Raw genomic sequence first — 20,092 nt, forward strand, 5'->3', positions numbered from 1 at the left:
CTTTGCATCAGCTACCATTTGTCATCTCTATATCAATACAGTATCTAAAATAAAGGTGTTTCAGCCAAGAGTTCTAGACATCACACTAACAATGAAATCTTAAATGGCTTTATGAGTTGAATTTGCTCTGTCTGGTAATGCTCGTGAAAACTGACCAGTTTAGGAGGGAGACTTGCTCACCTCAAGGCTAAGTGTCCTGCTGCAGGAAGCTCCATGCTGCAACAGAGCAACAGTTCCCATTCGCACAAGTCACCAGAGCCATGATGTTTTGTAGGTAGGTGCTGGTATGTGAGAAGCCAGTAGGCAGTGTGACAAAGGAGTTATAATGGAGTGGCAGGAGGAAACAAGGATACAAACATCCACCCAAAGCAAAGAGGTGGAGGCTGGGATAATCTTGTTCCCTCTCTGCTTCAGTATGGGATTTTGCTTCCCATTTCTAAATTAGGGTAGCATTTTTCATCAGAGGAGTTCTGCAGAAAGACAGGAATACTTGGACAAGAGTGTGTAGCAACTTATGGGGCTGCAGGGACAGAACAAAACCCTCTGCCAGAACAGAGCAGAAGAAAAAAACAAAGAGAGACTACTAACAAGAACAATCGTGGGATTAAACATTCTCTGCCATTTAATGGCTTTAGATTAACACTGTGCCACCTCCCTATGCTGTCATGGAGCCTTTCAGTGCTGGTGGCATGCCCAGAACTGCACTGTTCCAGAAGTCAGCAGACTCTGCTGCTGCAACTGGTGCTTTCTGAGGCTCAATCCCCAAATGTCCATGGTGAGAACAGGCAGCATCATTCTGTCAGTGGGATCAGGAGTGGGGGTTTCTGCTGATTCCTGATGGTCAAGAAGCCCAATTCTCAAATGCAGTGGTTGCAGCAGTGTTTGGTGCTGGAGCTGCAAAACTTTTCAGATCAGCAGACTATAACGTGTGCTCTCCATCAAGGGTCCACGTAGCTTGCAGCTGGGCTGCATACAGCTGTCCTGCCATCAATGCATCACAGTTATTTCAGAGTTTACTCTGAGCAAATTCCAGTGCAGTAGTAAGAGCTCCCTGTATGCCCTTGGCATTTCCACTGCCCTTAGCAACGACGGGAGAACCTCCTGCCTTCCCTTCCATCTGTGCACAGACAGCCACGGCCCAGTCAGCAGCAGAGAACACAGGGAGGTAGTTCTGAAGAAGAGACACAGAACAAAGTAATTTGGACTACAGAGCATTCTGCTGTCAGAATAAAGAAAGGTAATAACATCATCTCCTCACCCAGCCCAAGCCCTCACTGTCTGAGACAGTCATGACTGCAAAAACCACAAAGACTGAGCATACATGTTAATGCTTTGTCCTGCCCCTGAGCAAACACGGCCTGGAGGATCCAGGGATATTTATGCACAACAGCGACTGAAAGCATATCTGGTGCTTATGGACATCTCAGGAGCTAACTCTGAATGATTAGCCACGAACACTGGGCAGAATCCAAGGAAAAGCCACAACTGGGACCTGCTGAGCAGTGGGTTCAGTCTTCCTTTGCAGGCGGGTTCCCCATTGTCTCTATCAGGGTTCTGCTTACCTTGGACACCTGACAGGCACAGAGCACTTCACCAGAAGCCTGTGGGCTGAGCAGCAGGACTGATGTGCCAGGAGACTTGTCACATAACTGGTTCACTACCTTCATCAAGATCTAGGAGAGGCAGGGAGAAGAGTGGTTGGGCTACAGCAAAGGAGGCTGGCATGCAACAGAAAATGTGCTCAGCAGCTCCCTCTTACTGTATACAGCACCGGAGGTACTGCTGAGCCGACAAGCTATGAGGATTACTCACAGACAGGGATTCAGCGGGGACGGTATCAATGATGACAGGTTGGTTGCTATGTTTCGCTAGCAGGCTTTGTGCCTTCTTTTCAGCCTGGAAAAGGAACCACACAGTGTTTCAGGAGCTACAGGTGGCACAGGGTGGGCTGGAGGGTGATATATGCATGTAAAATAAGTATATAGGCAATGGAAGTGCTGTTCTGTGTGAAAGAAAGGAGATGTATATTAGCAGAAGTCAAAGACTGGCAGACTGAAATCTCCACATGAGGGATGTGTACAACGCTCCTTCCTCAAAAGAAAGCAGAGATGAACCCCAGTCAGAAGTGGAACAGATAGTGACAAGTTTGGTCCCCAGCCTCTTTACTGGACCTACATATCACCACATTTCCCAGGAAGGCTCCTACTTTAAGAAAAGAATAGTTCTTACTGAGAATACTAAGTCTCCAGTATGCATTTCTAAAGGGATTTTAGCATAAATTGGCAGAACACAAATGTAGTGGGAAGCCACAGCAATATCCGTATGGCTGGGAAAAAGGCTCTGTCCTGCCACTGCGTTACTGCAGAACCACTGTCAGAGCCATTTCATCTTCTCCATGTGTAAATAAGGAGGTGATACCTATCTGCCTGGTAGTGTTCGCCAAAAGCGTCGATATGGGACTCTCCATCTTCACAGGCAGAGAGACATGGCGATTTTGCAGGTGCCAGAAGACCAGTCAGTCATTCACTGCCATTTTAAATGACAGCCCTGGTTAATGTCAGCGAAATCAACTTAGAGGGCTCGTGTTGCACTGTGTGTGATTGTACTTGCTTTCTCCTGCCTTTTAATGGGATCTGTGAAACAGTGGCTGTGAAGCGTGACAGACACCAGGTCCAGTGGCGTATGCCACACAGTGCTGTTAGCAGCCTGCAGTAAGTGTGCTCCTGGCAAAGTACCTGTTGCACTTCCAGTTTCTTGATGGCTGTGTTGGCTGTTCGCTGTAGCGCTTTGAGGATGGTCTGCAGTTCTTTTCTTTGCCACTGGGGTATTGCAGTGCTATTCACCACCTGCAAGACAAATCGCTGCATAAGAGCACTAAATAGCACCTAGAAATAAACCGCTACTTCTCTGGGAGGTCAGGCTGGAGCCTGGCCTCTTCCAGACCCTCCTATGCCCCTGTGTGATCAGGCCAGCCATTCACTGTGGTGTGTAGCCTTCTCTTTTCAGCTGGCCACATAAAGCCTGGAGAAAAAAATGGGAATCTTTTTTCACTGCTTTACCTTCCCTCCCACTGCCTTTTCTCACATTCTTACTGTCAGCAGGTCATCTGCAACAGAGGCATCTAGATATTGGTTGAAATTTTTGGGACCAAAGTGGCACCAGGTATCAACATGCCCTTGCTATTGACCACAGTAAGATGTGAACCTGGTAGGGAAGAAGTCATGTGCCTCAAGCGTATAGAGCCTCCACTGGTATTGTTCGATAATGGAATGCAATACTTACTTCAGTCAACTGGCCCACTTCTTTGGAGAGGTTCTGCATCTCAGGAATAGAGGTGTTCCTCTGCTTCATTCGCAGGGAGACAGAGTCCACTTCCATAGCCAAGCTCTGGCCTACTTCCCGAGCCTGGAGGGAAAAAAAACTTCAAATACAGCAATAGAAAGAACGAGCAGGGAACAGAGAAAGCGGGAAGGCAGCAGGGTCATAAACACTGAAGTGCTGCTCAGGATCCAGTGGGAAGACACCTACAGAGACTTTAAAGGTGACTGTACCCAAGAGACTCTGAAACTGAATGCTCCTTTCTAGATCTGCAACCAACACTAAATGGTCACAGCCAAGGGTCCATGCCATCATACAGTCATGTTTCCTCAGTACCTCACACCAAATCATCAAGATTTCACTGAGAAAAACTTGGGAGCCTTGTTTACTTCTTAGTGCTCTTTTTCATTAGCAAATGCATTCTTGAAACTACCCACTGAAGAAACAAAAGACACACCGAAACTAAAGAAACTTCATCAGCTGTTCAAGCATATTTCCTGAGCTCAGCTGATCTTCACATACTACCTCTTGCCTTCCACAACACTAATGCTACCATTAATTAAAAAAAAAAAAAAAGCTAATACAAGCTTTTTTCACCAGTGACAATCCAAATGGTTTGGAGCATTTCCTCCCTGACAGACCTTTGTGCCCACGATGGTCCTGTGAGACTTTTCACAGCAGAGATTACATAAGAAAAGCTGTGAACAATGAGGATTGCTCTGCCTAGCTAGGATATGCATCCCTTGTTTCTAGTCACTCCTTCATGCCTGCAGTCTCCCTTGTCTGATTAACACACGCACACAGCTCCTCTTGGGGGCTCTCCAGGTCAGGACTTCCAGCAAAGCATGTGGATGTGCCCTGCAGCTTTTTATTCCTCTGCACCAAAGAAAGCCTTGCTAGGCACACAGATGCACAGGGGACACTCAGCCAAAAGGCAACAGATTTGCAGGGGTGGGCTTTGTCTTTAGCCCTCCCAGTTCCACTGAGAGTGAGTCACTCTCCTCTGACTGCAGCCTGAAAGGAAGCAGACAAGGCTGTGGAGCCCCTGACACTTCCAGATATTCAAAGGACAGAGTGATCTCACGGACACAATAGTAGGTTGCTTACTTTTTATACAGACTCAGACAGACTAGAACACAGTTTAGCAGACAAAAAGACTAAAGAAAAGAAGCAAAAGGACTCTAAGAATGAGGACAGCGTCCTGTAATCATAAAGTACAAATCCAACTGTGATAGGCAGGAGGTGAGCAGAAGGTGAAACCAAAGCACAAAGCATACCTTTAAATACCAGCCTGGGGATTTAAAATTATAGACCAGAGGCTTCCTGATATTTTCTGCCAAGTTCTTATCTTGGAAAAGGGGATATGAGGAAAGGAATGAAGGTCAAGGATGAAGGAGGCTAGGACAGGGGGAGCGGAGGTGAATAGTGAACTACGGTAGCAAAGCTGAGTCCATGGGTGAAAAAGGAAGCCATATCTAGCACAGCAGGGAGGCTCCAGGCAAAGCAGGGGGAAGCCAAATGCCTATGCAGGAACCTGGCAAAGTTGGGTCCTTCTGGAACTGTCTTGATATGGCAGAAATCTCTGTTCCCCCTTTCTCACCTGTTTGGCTTGTCCCCCTGTCACTGCAATGACACGGCTAATCCCTTTAACAAGCTGACGCTCATTGATGATGGCCAGGTCTTCCACAGCTCCTGTTTGAAGAAGGTGCCTGTGAAGTCAGCAGAGAACAGGAAAGAAAACAAACTGTTCTCTGGGAACAGAAATCAGAAAGTCTGCTTTGCTTTCAGACAAATCTCAAGTCCAGCAGCCCCTCTGCAATTCCAACAGTTTCAATCCCTTCCCATCTCTAAAACCCTGATCGCACCTTGTCAGGCAAGAGACAGTAGGGTTGAGGCTGTTCCAGAGGAACCTCTGTGCTACCTGCTGTCAAACGGCACATAACAGCCAAGTTTTGCTTTGCTTTCCTCTTTTCTGTCAGCAGTGGGATGAATTGGGATTTTTCTCTTCTACTCAGCTGCTAATGAACCTCGTAGAAAGCAATTTTTTCCTCCAATTCCACCACTCTTGTCAGGCCAGCTTTCAGACTGGCCACTAGACTCCAGTCATAGGGTAGCTGTGCAGTCACAGGCACTGACAAACTCCCTTTTCCTGCCTGGCTATTCAACACTGGATATGAAAACAACTACAGCATCTCAGGTTCTGTTACCACAAGTAATCATTCCAGGCAGCTTCACAAAATTGATCATCTCCACTCCCACACAGTTTCTTGCCCCACTACTCCCACAAGAATGATCTCATGACTAGAAACTTGCTCATTTTCAGCTGTATCTGCTCAAAGGCCAACTTTGCTGTTTTGTTTTTTGTTTTTAATCTGTATCAGCACTGTCCTAAGATTGGTAACTCTTGTACTACTCTCATAACTGCTAAAAGCAGAACTGGACAAAGATTACAATTATTAGATTAAAGTAAAAATAAATTAAAATAATTAGAGTGAACTCAAGATCTCACAACCACCTCAGTCTCCTGCTGTGACCCCAGCTCTCCTGCAACCCCAAAGCCAGAGCCCAGTTACTCTGGTGTGACAGGCACACATCCCTTTCCCACACCCTGCTGGTGCCCTGCAGCTTCCAAGTTGGTTTCAGACTATGAAGCAAGGAAAAATGCTTTGCATTTCACCGAAGTTTTCTCACCTTGGGACTTTCCAGGTTTCCTAACTAGACCATCCACAAGATTTTTCTGATGAGGAAACTTAGTTGGATAGGGACAGGGAGTGGAGCTTTAAAGAATGTATCTACCTCAGCCACCAGTGCCCACACACACAACCTCTGACTGCAAGTAAAAGTCACTTACGTCCCACAGCAGAGCTCCACAGAGGTCTGCATTGCAGCCTCCGAGTCGCGGGCCAGCACACTCTCCACGGGGACCCCCAGGGACACTATCCTCACTGGATCTGGATACTCCTGACAGAGGAGACAGGGATCAGCAGCTAACAACATGGTCCTTCAGGGGCACTTACAGACCAACCACATGGCTTCAGATCTCTGCCTTACTTTTCCTCTGTTCCAGAGTAGCCCCGGTCAGGGGCAACACTGCTTCTCCCCCACAACCAGCCACAACAGGGAGAAAGAAACAGTTGGGTGACCCTACAAGCTCTGGACCAAAGAAATGACCAGAAAGACTATGCATCACCAGCCTCCACGTTCTATAATACAGTGCTCCTGAGATCTCATCTCTGTCCTACATTCTTTCCTGAGTTTTGGGAATCAGAAACCTGTTGCATTAACAGTGACCTAGACGATTCCTGCTGAAGGAGAAGGCTCAAAGATGTGCACTACCATCCTGTCATACCTCATCCACTGCACGGAGACCTTGAACTCTTCTTGCCAGTGTGAGGGGGACCTCAGCCATATGCACAACCTCATTTCGTTTGATCATATCCTGGACCACTTGTTCCACTTGCTTCAGCTGCTCCACAGTTACAGGGCCCTGAGGAAGTAAATCAGCCACCTTGAGGAGAAGGTTCCTGAGAGGCACAGAACAAAAGAAGCAGAACTAGGGCAGGGCCCCCAGGCAACTCAGCTTGGGCACATCACTTTCCCTCTAAGTCTCATCTTCCCGACTTGTAAAAGGGAACTGTGAGTATCATGACCCTCCCACCTCCCTCCTTCCATGAGGATTTTCGATCCAAGACCAAACTCTTAAAGAGAGATGCTGCAACAAGTGATGGGTTACCAGGGACAGTGCTTAGCCTGACCCAACAATTTTCAGTTCCCAATCCCTCACGTGGATGACCAGCACACACATCAGACAGGTGACGCAGCCAAGCTGGCGAATCTCTGATGCCTGAACACTACTTAGCTCAGCCTCATTTCCACTGGCCTTGCTAAATCCTTTCCCCTCTGACCTCCATTTACCGCCTCAGCAAGCCCTCCTCAGAGGTGGGTCAGTACAGAGCCAGTCACTCCAGAGGACCAAGTTTCATTGCTCAGATAAAACGTGACCTGTCTCTAAAGGAGTGATTATAGTGAGAAGAGAAATATTCCTCTAGAAAAGGTCAGTACTGGGATGTTGGTACTGCTGAGAACAAGAAAACAGAAGTCCAGAGTCACCTTGACATCAAAGTCAAAGCGCAGCCGCTCTGCTGTCACATGGGACCCTCGTTGCTCTGTGTTGTCACCCAGGACATGGTGGAGCGCAAAGTTCAGCAGGTGGGTAGCGGTGTGGTTTGTCATGCAGGCTAGCCGCTGGGCCTGAAAGTACAGACAAGTTGACAAGGAGTGCTGGTTCTCCACAGCTTGGGGGAGCAGGGGGTGGCATGAAGAGATAAGAGAAAGGCTGCATGTGAATGGATGGGAGATGTGGGGGGAAAGCAAGGGGTATGGCTGTCAGATAAATTTATGTTACAGGGCAGATCTAACTTCTTTTCCTATGAGATCTCTGCTGTAAAACGGCAAAGGTAGGCAGGATACTTTGGAACAGAGAAATGGCTCACAGAAGACTACAGAGTTACTTGTGAGGTCTCCTGCCCATGGCACATCACAATGAAGAGTAGTCTCAGGAATATAAAGAGACAAGGCTCTGCTGTGCCCAGATTACTCAGGATATCACCGGATTCTCAAAATAAGGCTACAAATAAGAGCAGCGAGTTATGAGTTATTACCTCATCAACAAAGAGCTGCACTTGGTCCCCAGCACGCAGGGTTTCCACAGTGATGACCTCATGGATCACGTACCCACCACAGATATGAACTAATTTTACGGGGAAGAGCACGTCCTGAGCAAAGAGTGACAGGAAGATTAATCAGAACACAGGGAACCTCCAAATACCTATGCTCTGTGGCTGCTTGACCCAGCAGGGACGCACAATCTATTCACCCTTAAAAGACAAGGATGGAGTAGGAAAAGCACTGAAAAGCTTACTGCAAACATAAACATATTGCTTCAGACCCTCCCTTAACCCAGCCACTTGCTGCACATGTTCAGGCTGCCAGCTCGCAGTGGAGGGGCAGCAACACCTTCTATGGTGATGAGTTTTCATAAAAAGGATGCTTGTCCATGACAGAATGGACAGCAGCTGCCAAGGCAGCAGTCTCAGGCATCCAAGGTGCCATTTCTGCCTTACTGGGCTAGTAAGAGTAACCTGCATCCCCACTTCACCTTGGAGAGAAGTGCTGAGCAAGGCACTATCACATTCTGCAAGGATAAAAATGCAGGATCAATGTCCAGGGGTGATTCTCAAAAGCTGGAATGCAGGAGGGAGAAGAAGCTGCACTCCATGTAACTTCCTAGGACAGGGTCAAAGCTCTCGCTCTGGCAAGGTTGAAGGAATACGCTGCAGAGGCAGAAATCCTCCCTGATGCTTTCGGAAGGGATAAGAGTTTTTGCACCAGGTCTCAGGCTGGGCATTCCATGCAGCCATCCAAGTGTGGCCAGAGACAAGTTACTCATTTCACAGATACTCTGATCATTGATTGCCTTCTCTGCATTGCAGCCCCCGCTGGCAAGAGCGCAGCACATTGGAAGGAGAACCAAGAAGACTTTACAGTCTTACCAAGCAAGCAATTGCAAAGGGCTGATACAACTAGAGCAGCAAGCACACATCTGATGTTACTGTTGCTTCTCCCTCACCCCACCAACCCTGACACAAAGCCAAGGGAAGTGTCAACAGCCAGCTTGCAAACTAATACAGTAAAGGACCTTGTCACTTGGGGAAGTTTGCCTGGTCTCAGTGCCTACAGTGGCCTCAGGTTCAGCCAGCAAAGAGTCTTACCTGCTGTCCTAAACGTATCATGTAGCCTTGGTCAGAGGCTTGCCCGCCCTGCTCTGCATAGAAGTTAGTCCTGTCCAAGATGACACCACAGCGTTGCCCTGCCCCAACCTCCTCCTGAAGAGACTGATCTCTGTACAGCATCAGGACAGTGGCCTTGCATGGGCTGAACTCTGTCAGAGGGAAGAAAATAGGCAGCAGTCAGTGCAAACACCCTGTCAAATTGCAACAGGAAAGAGAGGGCCACTTTCCCATGCCAACCCAGCCAACACCCAGTCTATACTAAAAGCTGGTATTTTTCTTTATCTTGGTAGGAGAGGACCAGCTATTGGCAGAAAGAACAAAGGATCTGTTATTAGGAACTATGTCACCCCTCACTCAGTGACAGACCTGCTGTGTGGCAGGTAATCAGACACGGATGCCCAGTCTGGCTGGCTGCACAAGAGCTTGGTAGAATAAGGTGTGGCACAGACACATCTGCATCTTGCTAAACTGCAGGCTGGGCAAACCTGCCTGCTTTCTATGAAGACATGACAGACTTGGTGGACAAAGGATGACAGGGATGCTACCTTTCTTGATGCAGCAAGCTTCTAACATGCTCTCCTGTAGGGTCCTTGAAGCAAATTCAGGTAATGTGGAGTGGACAGGTGGACCATAAGGTGGGTCTACTACTGCCTGGGCAGCTGGCCCCACAGAGAATCACTCAATAGTTCAAGGTTCAATTGATATTCAGTTACTAGTGGAGCTACTTGGTGGCTGATACCAGGGTCAACACCATTTAACATCTTCATTAATGACTACCCATGACAAGATGGAATGTAACCATATTCTGCTTGTCGATGGCAACAAATTGTTGAGGACTGGTTGATACACTGAAGAGCGGGTTTTCAGAGGCATCTCAGCAGGCTACAGAAAGGGACTGACAGAAAACTTGGGGTCCCCAGGACAAGCTGAGCACAAGTCAACACGCTGCCCTTGCAGCAAGGAAGACTGCTCGCCTGCTGGGCTGTATGAATATAAATGCAGTCAGCAGGTGAACAAAAGTGGTTATTCACCTCTACGTAGCATTTGTGAGACTACATCCAGAGTACAGGAAATTCTGCTTGTACATAAAGAAAAAAATGTTTCACACTAAAGGTGATAAAGAACAGGGAACAGTGAGGCTGTGGGATCTTAATCTTTAAAGATGCTGAAAACATAAATGGAGAAAGCTGTGGGCAACCTGATCTGCCTGTGAAGCTAATGTTTCTTCAATCAAGAAACAGGGACATCCAGAGATCCCCTCCAACCTGAATCATTCCATGATTCAGAGGAGGTGGGACAGTGCTAGCTTGGAGATTACAGTCAACGTCACTGCTGGGCTATCTTCCTCCATCATACTCTTGTCATAGTATATATAGCTAGAATTGCCTCACTTTCTGCTTAGCGTGAGTTGCCACCAGCACACTGGGTAAGAGGAAGCTGGCTATACACAGCTATTTCTAATTGTTTGTGACAGCCACACCACCTCTTACTCTCTGTGGTTTAGCTTTATGCATTCCCTAAAGCATCAGCAACCCCAGTTACCCTAAATGATAAAAAGTCTGCACTGTCATCTAGTGGTTTGTCAAAGAAATAGCAAGTGCATGGCTTTAGACATTTACCTAAAGCCTTTCCATAATTATTATTCTTTCTCCTCTGCACTAATACCCTGAAGCCTAATTGTTGGGAACAGACTCATCCCTAGCAGAAGCCAATAGTCCCTGCTTCACCACTGCACAGTAATACCAACCCAGAGCCACCCTGGGGACACATCAACAGCAATAAGAAAAGCATCTATTTTGGGATGAGGTACAGGGGCAGAGAAAAGGTGCAGCAGCAACGTGGACAGGTTTGAACCACAAACTACATGTTCTGCATGCATGAGGTTAGGCAACAAAAGCAGCCATTTGAGGAATGCCAGTGCTCTCGGGCAGATCTTGCCTTACAGGCAGGACTTGGCCACTTACCATACTGGCCGTGCTGCCCAAGGGTGTAGGCGTACTTTGGGGAATCATCAGTAGCAGGCACGTTGTTGTTCCGCAGCTGAGCCAGCGAGTGCACATCAAGGTGTGTGTTTGGGTGCTCCAGCGGTCCTCCCTGTAGGCCACTAGCCTTCCGCTACAGCAAAACAAAGGCACAATTAGATGGGAGATACTTGGGGGCACTCAAACCAATAACTGGAGCTATACAGCTAGGAACTTCTTTCACCTTTCTGGAAATGACTATTTTTATATCCAGAGGCTACTAGCAAACCAACCCCATTCTTTCAAACCCCACAAGCACTCAACACCACTCCGTGCTAGCCTTGAAGCAGGCTGTAAGCAACTGCTAATACAACCCTCCTCCTCTGGTGCACCTTGCTGTGTAGCAGTGAAACTTCCAGTTCATTAAGGCTCAGGAGAACAAGGCCTTAACCAGATTACTGCACGGGGAGGGCAGTGCAAGTCTTCCAGCACTAGAGACCATAGAGATAAACTCTACAAAAATTACTTGTTGTGTGGGCTATCTAAGCTGGCCTTGCTTTGTGTGAGGAGCTAGACTACATGACTGACAGAGGACACTCCTAATCTATGTAATTCTATGGTAATCTTCACTCCAGCAACAGTCAGCATCATAAAACGCTTCTACTGATTGGAAGAGAATCCCCAGACAATACTTCTCCCTCACACACAGACAAGCAAAGGCATTGTGACCCCACTGCTCTTTCAAACCCACTTCCCCTTCAGGTAAAAGGCACGCGGCGGCTCTGTGATACATCCAAAGAGCCTCAGCAGTGAAAGAAATTCTACCTCCATCCTCAAAGGAGAGATGGAAGGCTCTGAATTATTCTAACAGGAATAGTTTCCCTCTTGCCTTTGCATCTTCCAAAACAAGTTCATTAAAAGCAGTTGAATCCAAGCTGATTCCCTTTTCTTCGAGCATCAAGTCAATCAGATCCAGGGGGAATCCCAAATTTGCATAGAGAGACCAGGCTACTTCAGCTGCAGGAAAAAAGAAGGACATGAACTCCACATGAACATGGAAAGCCAAGACATCTCAAGATTTGCTTGGATGTGACCAATCTAGTGTGTGTCTTGTTAACTGGATGTACATGTGTTGTGTGCAACTGCACTGGTAATGGGGAAAGGAAAAGAAGCCAGGCAGTTGTTCTTGTACAGGACTGAGTATTAATGATGCCTTACAGCACCATTCCTGCTAGCACATCTAGGCAAGGCAGCTGGTCTGCTTGGGTTCTCAGCTCATTCTTACAGTCATTGTCTTGTAAGGACCCAGTTAATCAGTTAATAAAGCAGCAAGGGAATGTTTCCAGCTATCCTGATGCCTAGTTTGTTGTGAGAACAAAGTGCTAGAATACAACTGGAATCTGGAGAAAGGAGCAACATCTGTTTCTCTGCTCTGGGCTAGAAGGTCACTGAAAGCACATGGGCAAGGCAGACATCCACCACAGTTTTGACTGCAATGCTTGTGAGTACCTGGATCAAACAATCTTTAAGTGTGGCCTGCCAGAGGAGGGAGACTCACCTGGGAAATTTGTGGAGGGCTCCAACTGCTGCACTGTTTGGTCAATAACGCGCCTCCCACGCTCAAGGGAGGACAGAAAAGCTGCCTCATTCTCATTGATGATATCCATGATCTGCCAAAAGATCAGAAGAATGGTTTGCCACAACACTTCAAGGAGTTCCCCAGCTCAGCTCAGCCCTGCTACCACTGGGCCCCCTGCTACAGTCAGCTCAAAGCAAATGAAGCAGGTGTCTAACAGGCCTACTGTGTCTGCCTGAACCAGCTTTTTTGCTCTGTAAGTATGCATCACAACATGGCTCTGATGCATTCCAAAGCAGTGTCAAAGTCATTGTGCCTCCTATCATCATTCCTCTCAAAGAAATATTGACCGTCCACCTGGGGTAGGCTGGTGGCTGAAAATGCTCCCTGCCAGATGTTGACATCTGTGACCCTATTAAAATGGCATGGCTGGAACAGCAAGAGAAATTCATCATCACAGTTGCTGTCAGAAGCAAGCTGGGACCTACCTTAAATCACCAATCCATTTTGGACAAGGGGTACACAGGCTGAGACAGGCTGTACTTGCACTCAACAAAAAAGCTACCCTGGCTTTTTTAGGGCAACTGCTGCCTCATACCAGGATGAGCAGTCCCTGGTGAGGATCTAGAAGAGCTCCCTCAAGGAAGTCTGCCACAGATACTTCTCGTGTCCAGGACAAAAAAGTGTTCCCATCACATCTCAGCCCACCCAGGAGAACATGGCTAGGGAGGAGCCTATGCAAACTCTCCAGCTAAGTCCCAAGGTACGGCTGACTTCTGCCCTAAAAGCAGCGCCTCACAAAGATAACAAGAGATGGGGTTTCCCTCCAGGGGATTCCACACTGCTTACCTGGTCTGCATCCTTCGTCAGCTCTGGATAGGCATCTCCCTGTGGAGCGAGCCTCAGTTAGTGATATCATCTTCAGCATTTTCCGCAAAGGATCTCCCAGCATGCCACAAGCATCATAGCTGTTTCTCAGGCAGCTTAAGCTGCGAAGGGAGCCCCAGCACACAGCTCCAGATAGCAACAAGGAGAAGAATCGGACATGGACTTATAGCTGCCATCTCCTGGCTGCCTCCCTGTGACCTGCCTCTGCTAGCCCATGCACAACATCTTTTGGAGAACACATCCATTCAGGAAGAAAACATTGTCTTTTAGGATGCTGCTAGTATTCACAGGGACCAATTTCAGATGGCATTAACTAGGTAAGACTGTTTGGAAGTCATTATCCTTGCTACACAATGATGTGCACTTGCATACACTTACACACACAGACTCATGCTGACTGTACTGCTGTGGTCACACTAGGCCCCGTCCCTCCTACTGCAAATGATCAGGAAGCAAAAGATTTTTACTGCTGTAGTGAATAGCACCATAGATACACCCTCCTGGACCTCCTTCAGTTTCAAGATTGTCTCTTGACAGCGTACAGGAAAAGGACATGGGCTGCATAGGACATACGTGATGTTCTTTTCCTCCAAGACAGCAGTTTTTACTCACCAACACTTCCACTACAGTAGGCACCAGCGAGGCCAGGAGCCCGGGTGGAGCATGAAGTACTTCTGAGCTAAAGCGCACAGCCCTGCGCAGGATCCGACGCAGCACCAGTCTGGAAACAGGGCAAGATTCACCAGGAAGCAATGTAAGCAATCCTGCCCAGCTCCTACATCCAGCACACCACCCACACAGCTCCTCTGGACTGATCTACCGACACAGGCCAGCTGCTCCATACACTCTACGCCCATCCAAGAATGAGCCTGCAGACTGGCATCTCTTCCAGACTTTTGCCTTCCTCTCTTCCCAAATCCTGTGCCAGAACCTCTCCTCTGGCTGTCCATATTCCTGTCTAGACCTAACTCCACCCTCCCCATGCCATTATTTATGTCCTTACTCTGCTCCAGAGAGGCCTGGGTAGATGCCATCAGTGATGCAGACGCACAAGGTACGCACGTGATCTGCCACCACACGATACGCCATATTCACACGTCCAACATCAGCATCCCCAACCAGACCTTGGTATCTGGGGCCTCTGCAGCCCTAAACAGAAAGTAAGGAGACACACGAGCAGAAATCAATGACTACAGAAGGAAAAGTTTCAATGCAAGAGGCAACCAGCTACGCTTGACATCATGCTTCTCAGCCACCTCTGAACCTTGTGCATCTAAGATGTACTGATTAAATCCTTCCAGAGCATTACACACCAAGACTTCCACACCTCTGACTGGTCAGCCAATGCCCTAGCACTGAGGAATTTAAGGAACTTTGGAGGAACAACAGATCAGAACTGTTGATATCCCAAAGGATTTCCAGCCTGAAATTCTCCCCAGTTTCCCTAGAACGCTGCTCTGAACCTGGCTAGAAATACCTGCTGTCTCAAAATACTGCACAGTAGTATGCATAGAGAAGGCAGTACTACGGTACCCGGCAAGCAGTCTGCATTCAAGGAGCTTTTTCTTAGCTGTGAGTCTGAGCAGAAGCATCGTCACCTTGTGAATGGCATCCAAGATGGGAGTGAAGAGATCTGTGTCATAGTTGGAGCGTTTGTTCTGCAGAACTGTCACCAGCCTTTCTAGGCCCATTCCTGTATCCACATGGTGCTGCGGCAAGGGAAGCAGATTCCCCTCCACCTCTCTGTCATGAAAAAATTAAAAGGCAAGAGAAGCAAGAGTCAGTTCAGGGGCAAAGAAAAGGTGCAGGTGAGTCAAAGAGAACGGGAGAGTGACAGTGGACAGGAACAGCAAGGTGACCCAACAAAAGGAAGCTGAGGAATGAGACTAAGAGCAGCCTGCCTTGGCACTGTCAGGCATACAGGATCCAACCATCTGATAGTCAAGACAGACTGTGATACAAGGAAAAAGGCCTTCCCTGAACAGGACCCAAGGCCTTTTCCTTCTGCGGGTTTCCCCAGGGTGCTGCAGATCTCAAGAGGCTTCTGGGACGCAGCAGTTAGGAAGAATAGGCAGCAGTGGTTGAAGGACAGGACAAATAAAGCAAAGGGGACTGAAAGCCGCTTTGGACAGCTTCTCCCTTGCTCCTGCACTGCCACCTCCTGGAAAGCAGTGAGATGTCGGGGAATACACACCTACGATTTTGGAGTCAGAAAATAGGGAAAGGCTCTGGAGTCCAGACTGGTACCTGTTATACTGCATGAAGACCAGGTTCCAGATCTCCACCACATCAGGGTTGCCCTGGTTCACCAGTGCTGCAGCATTTCTGCCACCACCCACGTAGTCATAGTGGATCTCTGTGCAGGGGCCGCAGGGACCCGTGTCCCCCATCTCCCAGAAGTTGTCCTTCAATGGAAAAGGAAGCACATGACTGGCAGGCACCCTGGAAAGGCAAACAACAGAGGTGGCAGCACTAGGGCATGCACACAAAGCACATGGTAGCCTAGATCACAGAGAAAGATGGATGGAAGGAGTCCTTTCATGACTACTACAAACTCAACAACCAAACACATTAGGATTCCTTTGCTTCTGTTCACTCTCTCCTTAACAGGAACAAGCTGGATCAAACCAGACAGATTCCTACTCACTGCCCAGAATGGCTGGCAGACTCAGTCTGGCTCCTGCTAACAGAGATATTCTCCACTGGGTCTGAGAAGCTGCCTGCCCTCCTCCTTGGAAAAAAAATCCAGCAGAGCTAAGACCTGATCACAATAGACAAGGTGGGACACCAATGACAGCACAGAGCTGGCTGGCTTGGCTCCAAAGCCCACATACAGCGTGGGACAAGCTCCCAAAGCAGCTCAGCACTCTCTGTGATGGATTTAAACTAACATTGAAGTAGTCATTGCTAGCTTTCAGAGTTGAATATACTCTCCACAGCTCATGATGGAAAGGAAGCAAAGGATCAGAGATCCTTCATGCACTTCTTCCAGGCCAGCCACTCCTAGGTACACAGGCCCCTAGACTGACGACATCTGAGCTACAGCTTAAAGGTCAAGTGCCCCACAGTGCTCAGAGCCCAGCTGACTTCTAGCAGCCCAAACAAACCAGAAGCAAAAGGGGTTTAAAACTCAACTTTTGGCCCCTACATCAACATTCCCATCAACAAAAGAGCAAATGAGAGAGTATGGAGACTGAAATGCCCACTCACTGCTCACAACCTCTTCTCTAACTCACTTACCCCAGGCGGAGCCATACATCCCTGCACTCCTCATCTGCGCTCAGCCCCAACAAGGAGTCTCCGCCAAAATAGGTGACGTAGAGACGATCTTTGGGGATTTCGTAGACCTCTGTCAAGAGCTCCCAGGCCATGCTGCATGCCTCCTCCTGAGCACGCAAGGAACATAAACAAAGCAGAGTAATCCAGAGACCAGAGTAAAGTAGGACAGCTCTTTAGAATGGGAGTCAACCAGCAAAGAAGGTTAATTTCAGCTGCTCTCTCCCTTCCCAGTTTTAAAGTGCATTGCAAAGAGCAGGAAGGGTCAGATGAGTGAGACGACTCATTGCTGCCTGTGGAAAACTGACATTCCTAAACTGTTGTGAGGCCCTCAAGTTCACGGCATAGTCCACACCCATGTAGTTACCAGTAGAGTTACATGGATTATTTTCTTTCCAAGGAAAGAATGTATTTGCTAGCAAAATAACCAGCATCTTTTATCATTCTCCACTTTTCAAGCTTTTTAGTAACAAGCACCAAATGAAATGGAAACCTCTTTTCACCATATTAAGTGGTCAACACTGGTACTTACACAGAGAACTTTTGATTTGCACTTGCTATTCACAGCTTTGAAAGGCTGAGCGTGCCTTGAGACATTTTTTTTTTTGCACATTTAGCAATTCAGCACACCAGCTGACTGTTTCTGCTCCAGGCCACAGAGCTCCCAAGAAGTAATTTGGAGGTTATCTAAATGCCTTCTGCAGAGCCCTGTGGCACGACAGCACAGAGCTACAGCACAGCTCTGAAAGAAAGGCTGCATTTCTCCCTGGAGAGGGTTCACTCCTATGGCCTCACCTTAAAGTAATCCCCAAAGGACCAGTTCCCCAGCATCTCGAAGAATGTGTGATGGTAAGTGTCTCGGCCCACATCCTCCAAGTCATTGTGCTTCCCTCCAGCACGTACACACTTCTGGCTGTTCACCACCCGCCGGTGCCGCGACAGCTCACTCCGGGGGTGCACCGTGCCCAGAAAAATGGGCTTGAACTAGAAATAAAGGCAGAGAGACACCCACTGTTGCCAAGCGTCACCCAACATGGGGCTGTGGGATGACCGACTGGTTTGTCTGGCCTACAAATCACCACTTATGCCTGTAAAAAGCTCCGAAAAAGCAACCTCTAGTGACACAATTTGTGGAATATTTCAAAGTGGAATATTTTGATTTAAGCTAAAGTACAGTATAGTTGTGGCTTTTGAAAGTTACACAGAATATCCCTCTGATAGCATGTTTATTTTAAAATGGTGTTTTCCAGACATTGTTTGTTCCTTGCAGATGACACCACCTTGTGTGTAGTATGCTGTGTACTGAACAGATGTCTTTTCTTCTGCAATCACCTCTGTTTGGAGTTTTCATCTATCTTAGAGCCAAGGCCAAGCAAAGAGCTGGAGCCAGCTCCAAATTAGCAAGAGTTTTGACTGTTGTAAAGTTCAGAACACTAAAATTAGACCTTGAAAAGTAATAGAACATACATAAGATTTCTGAGAAAATGCATGGAAATGGGAAATATATTCTGTAACCAGCCTTTGTCTCGCTGCATACAATTGATCACACCTCCACGTTGCCCAGGCCTGAGAAAGGATGCTCGTTTTCTAAAAGTCCAAAAGGAGTCTTAGAGTTTTATTTGCCATCATTTTCAGTATCACCAGAGTGGCCATGAAAGTCACTGCATTTCTCCCATCCAGGCGTTCCTCTTGCAGCAAGGCTGCAGCGTGGGCACGGAGTAAAACTCATCTCATACCCAGCCTCACCTGAGGACTAGCGCCTGGTCATCAGGACAGTATATCCCTGCTCCCAGCCCTCTCCCAACAAGCACTTCGCGCCCCGGCCCCACGGAAGAGGGCGACGCGGAGCCCCAGGACAGCACCTGGTTCATGCCCGCGTTGACGAAGAGGAGGCGGGGGTCGCCGCGGGGCCGCACAGGGGCCGAGGGCAGGCGGCGGTGGCCGTGACGCTCCTCGAAGAAGCGGAGGAAGGCGTCGCGGACCCGGGCGGCGGGCGGGCACCCCGCACCCCCGCGGCGGGGGCTGCACACACAGCGCCACCGCGCCGACAGCAGCGCCCGCCTCCCTCCCGCCGACAGCAGCGCCATGATGCGCCAGGGCGGAAGGGGCGCAGCGGCTTCCGAAAGGGGCGGAGAGAAGGGCGGAAGCCGGAAGGGACGGCTTCATCATAGACTCATAGACAGCTAGAGTTGTAGATTCATAGAGCCATAGACTCATAGAAGCATAGAGTCATAGAACCGTAGAATCATGGAATCATAGATTCGCAGAATCATAGACTCAGAACCATAGAACCATAGACTCATAGAAGCACAGAATCATAGGCTCATAATCGTAGAACCATAGAACCACTGAATCATAGAACCATAGAATCACAAAACCATAGAATCATAGAGCCATAGAGTCGCAGACTCATAGAATCATAGACTCACAGGATCGTAGAATCGTAGACTCATAGAACCATAAACTCATATAAACACAGACTCATAGAAACTCATAGACTTGTAGAATCATAGGCTCATAGAATCATAGAATCTCCTGAGCTGGAAGGAACCCACAAGGATCATTGAGTGCAACTTCTGTCCCTGCACAGGACAACCACAACTTTCACACAAGTAGAACTTTCACACGAGTGACATGAAAAGTAGTTACTATTACAAAAAGTAGATTTTTTTTTAATTGAAGCTAAAGTAAAGTTTATCTAAGTCACTCTATTTTTTTGAAAGTTAGGCAGAATGTCACTCTGATGGCATGTTTTCTTTCAAGCAGGTTTTTTTCAGACATTGTTCATTCTTTGAAGATGATAACATCTTGTGTGAAGCATGATCTGTGCTGAACCAGTGTGTCTTCTTCTGTAATCACTTCTGTTTGCAACCTTTCCCCATCTCAAATGCAAGGTCAGACAGAGCTGGAGCCAGCTCCAAATTAGCAAGAGCTTTTTACTGTTGTGAACTTCATAATAACATTAAAATTAGTCCTTGGAAAGTAACAGCGATATTGAAAATTCTGGCAAATAAACTCTCTAAGAACTGTTCAGGAGTTTTAGAAAGCAAGCATCTTTTATCAGGCCTGGGCAGCACTGGGAAGTGATCTCCATCAATCGTGTGCAGCGAGACAAAAGCTGAGTACAGAATGTCTTTCCCCCTCATACGCATTATGTATAAATTCTCCCAGAAATCTTATGCATGCTCTATTACTTTCTAAGGTCTAATTTTAATGTCATTATGAACTTCACAACAGTCAAAACTCTGCTGATTTGGAGCTGGCTCCAGCTCTGTCTTACC

At 47.7% G+C, this 20,092-nt stretch overlaps 1 protein-coding gene across 2 annotated transcripts; it reads right to left on the reverse strand.

Moving 5' to 3' along the window:
• Nucleotides 1-304: 304 nt before the first annotated feature.
• Nucleotides 305-18,937, reverse strand: AARS2 (alanyl-tRNA synthetase 2, mitochondrial). Of its 2 annotated transcripts, XM_009559204.2 has the most exons (22): nt 18,674-18,937; nt 17,607-17,795; nt 16,776-16,921; nt 15,783-15,977; nt 15,134-15,278; nt 14,539-14,684; nt 14,148-14,256; nt 13,497-13,535; nt 12,630-12,741; nt 11,961-12,088; nt 11,075-11,225; nt 9,090-9,259; nt 7,980-8,093; nt 7,429-7,569; nt 6,668-6,805; nt 6,170-6,279; nt 4,919-5,027; nt 3,283-3,405; nt 2,736-2,846; nt 1,813-1,896; nt 1,563-1,673; nt 305-1,171 (listed from the first exon to the last, which is right to left on the reverse strand). In XM_009559204.2, exons 1-22 carry the CDS (start codon nt 18,896-18,898, stop codon nt 1,007-1,009), a joined length of 2,961 nt encoding a protein of 986 aa, XP_009557499.2. In that variant the 5' UTR covers nt 18,899-18,937; the 3' UTR covers nt 305-1,006. The 2 variants fall into 2 exon arrangements, with proteins under 2 accessions (XP_009557499.2, XP_053919156.1); XM_054063181.1 differs by lacking the exons at nt 17,607-17,795; nt 18,674-18,937 and having other exon boundaries at nt 311-1,171; nt 15,783-15,940.
• Between the last annotated feature and the right edge of the window lie 1,155 nt (nt 18,938-20,092).

Source organism: Cuculus canorus, chromosome 3 (assembly GCF_017976375.1).
Source record: "Cuculus canorus isolate bCucCan1 chromosome 3, bCucCan1.pri, whole genome shotgun sequence".
Taxonomy (NCBI): domain Eukaryota; kingdom Metazoa; phylum Chordata; class Aves; order Cuculiformes; family Cuculidae; genus Cuculus; species Cuculus canorus.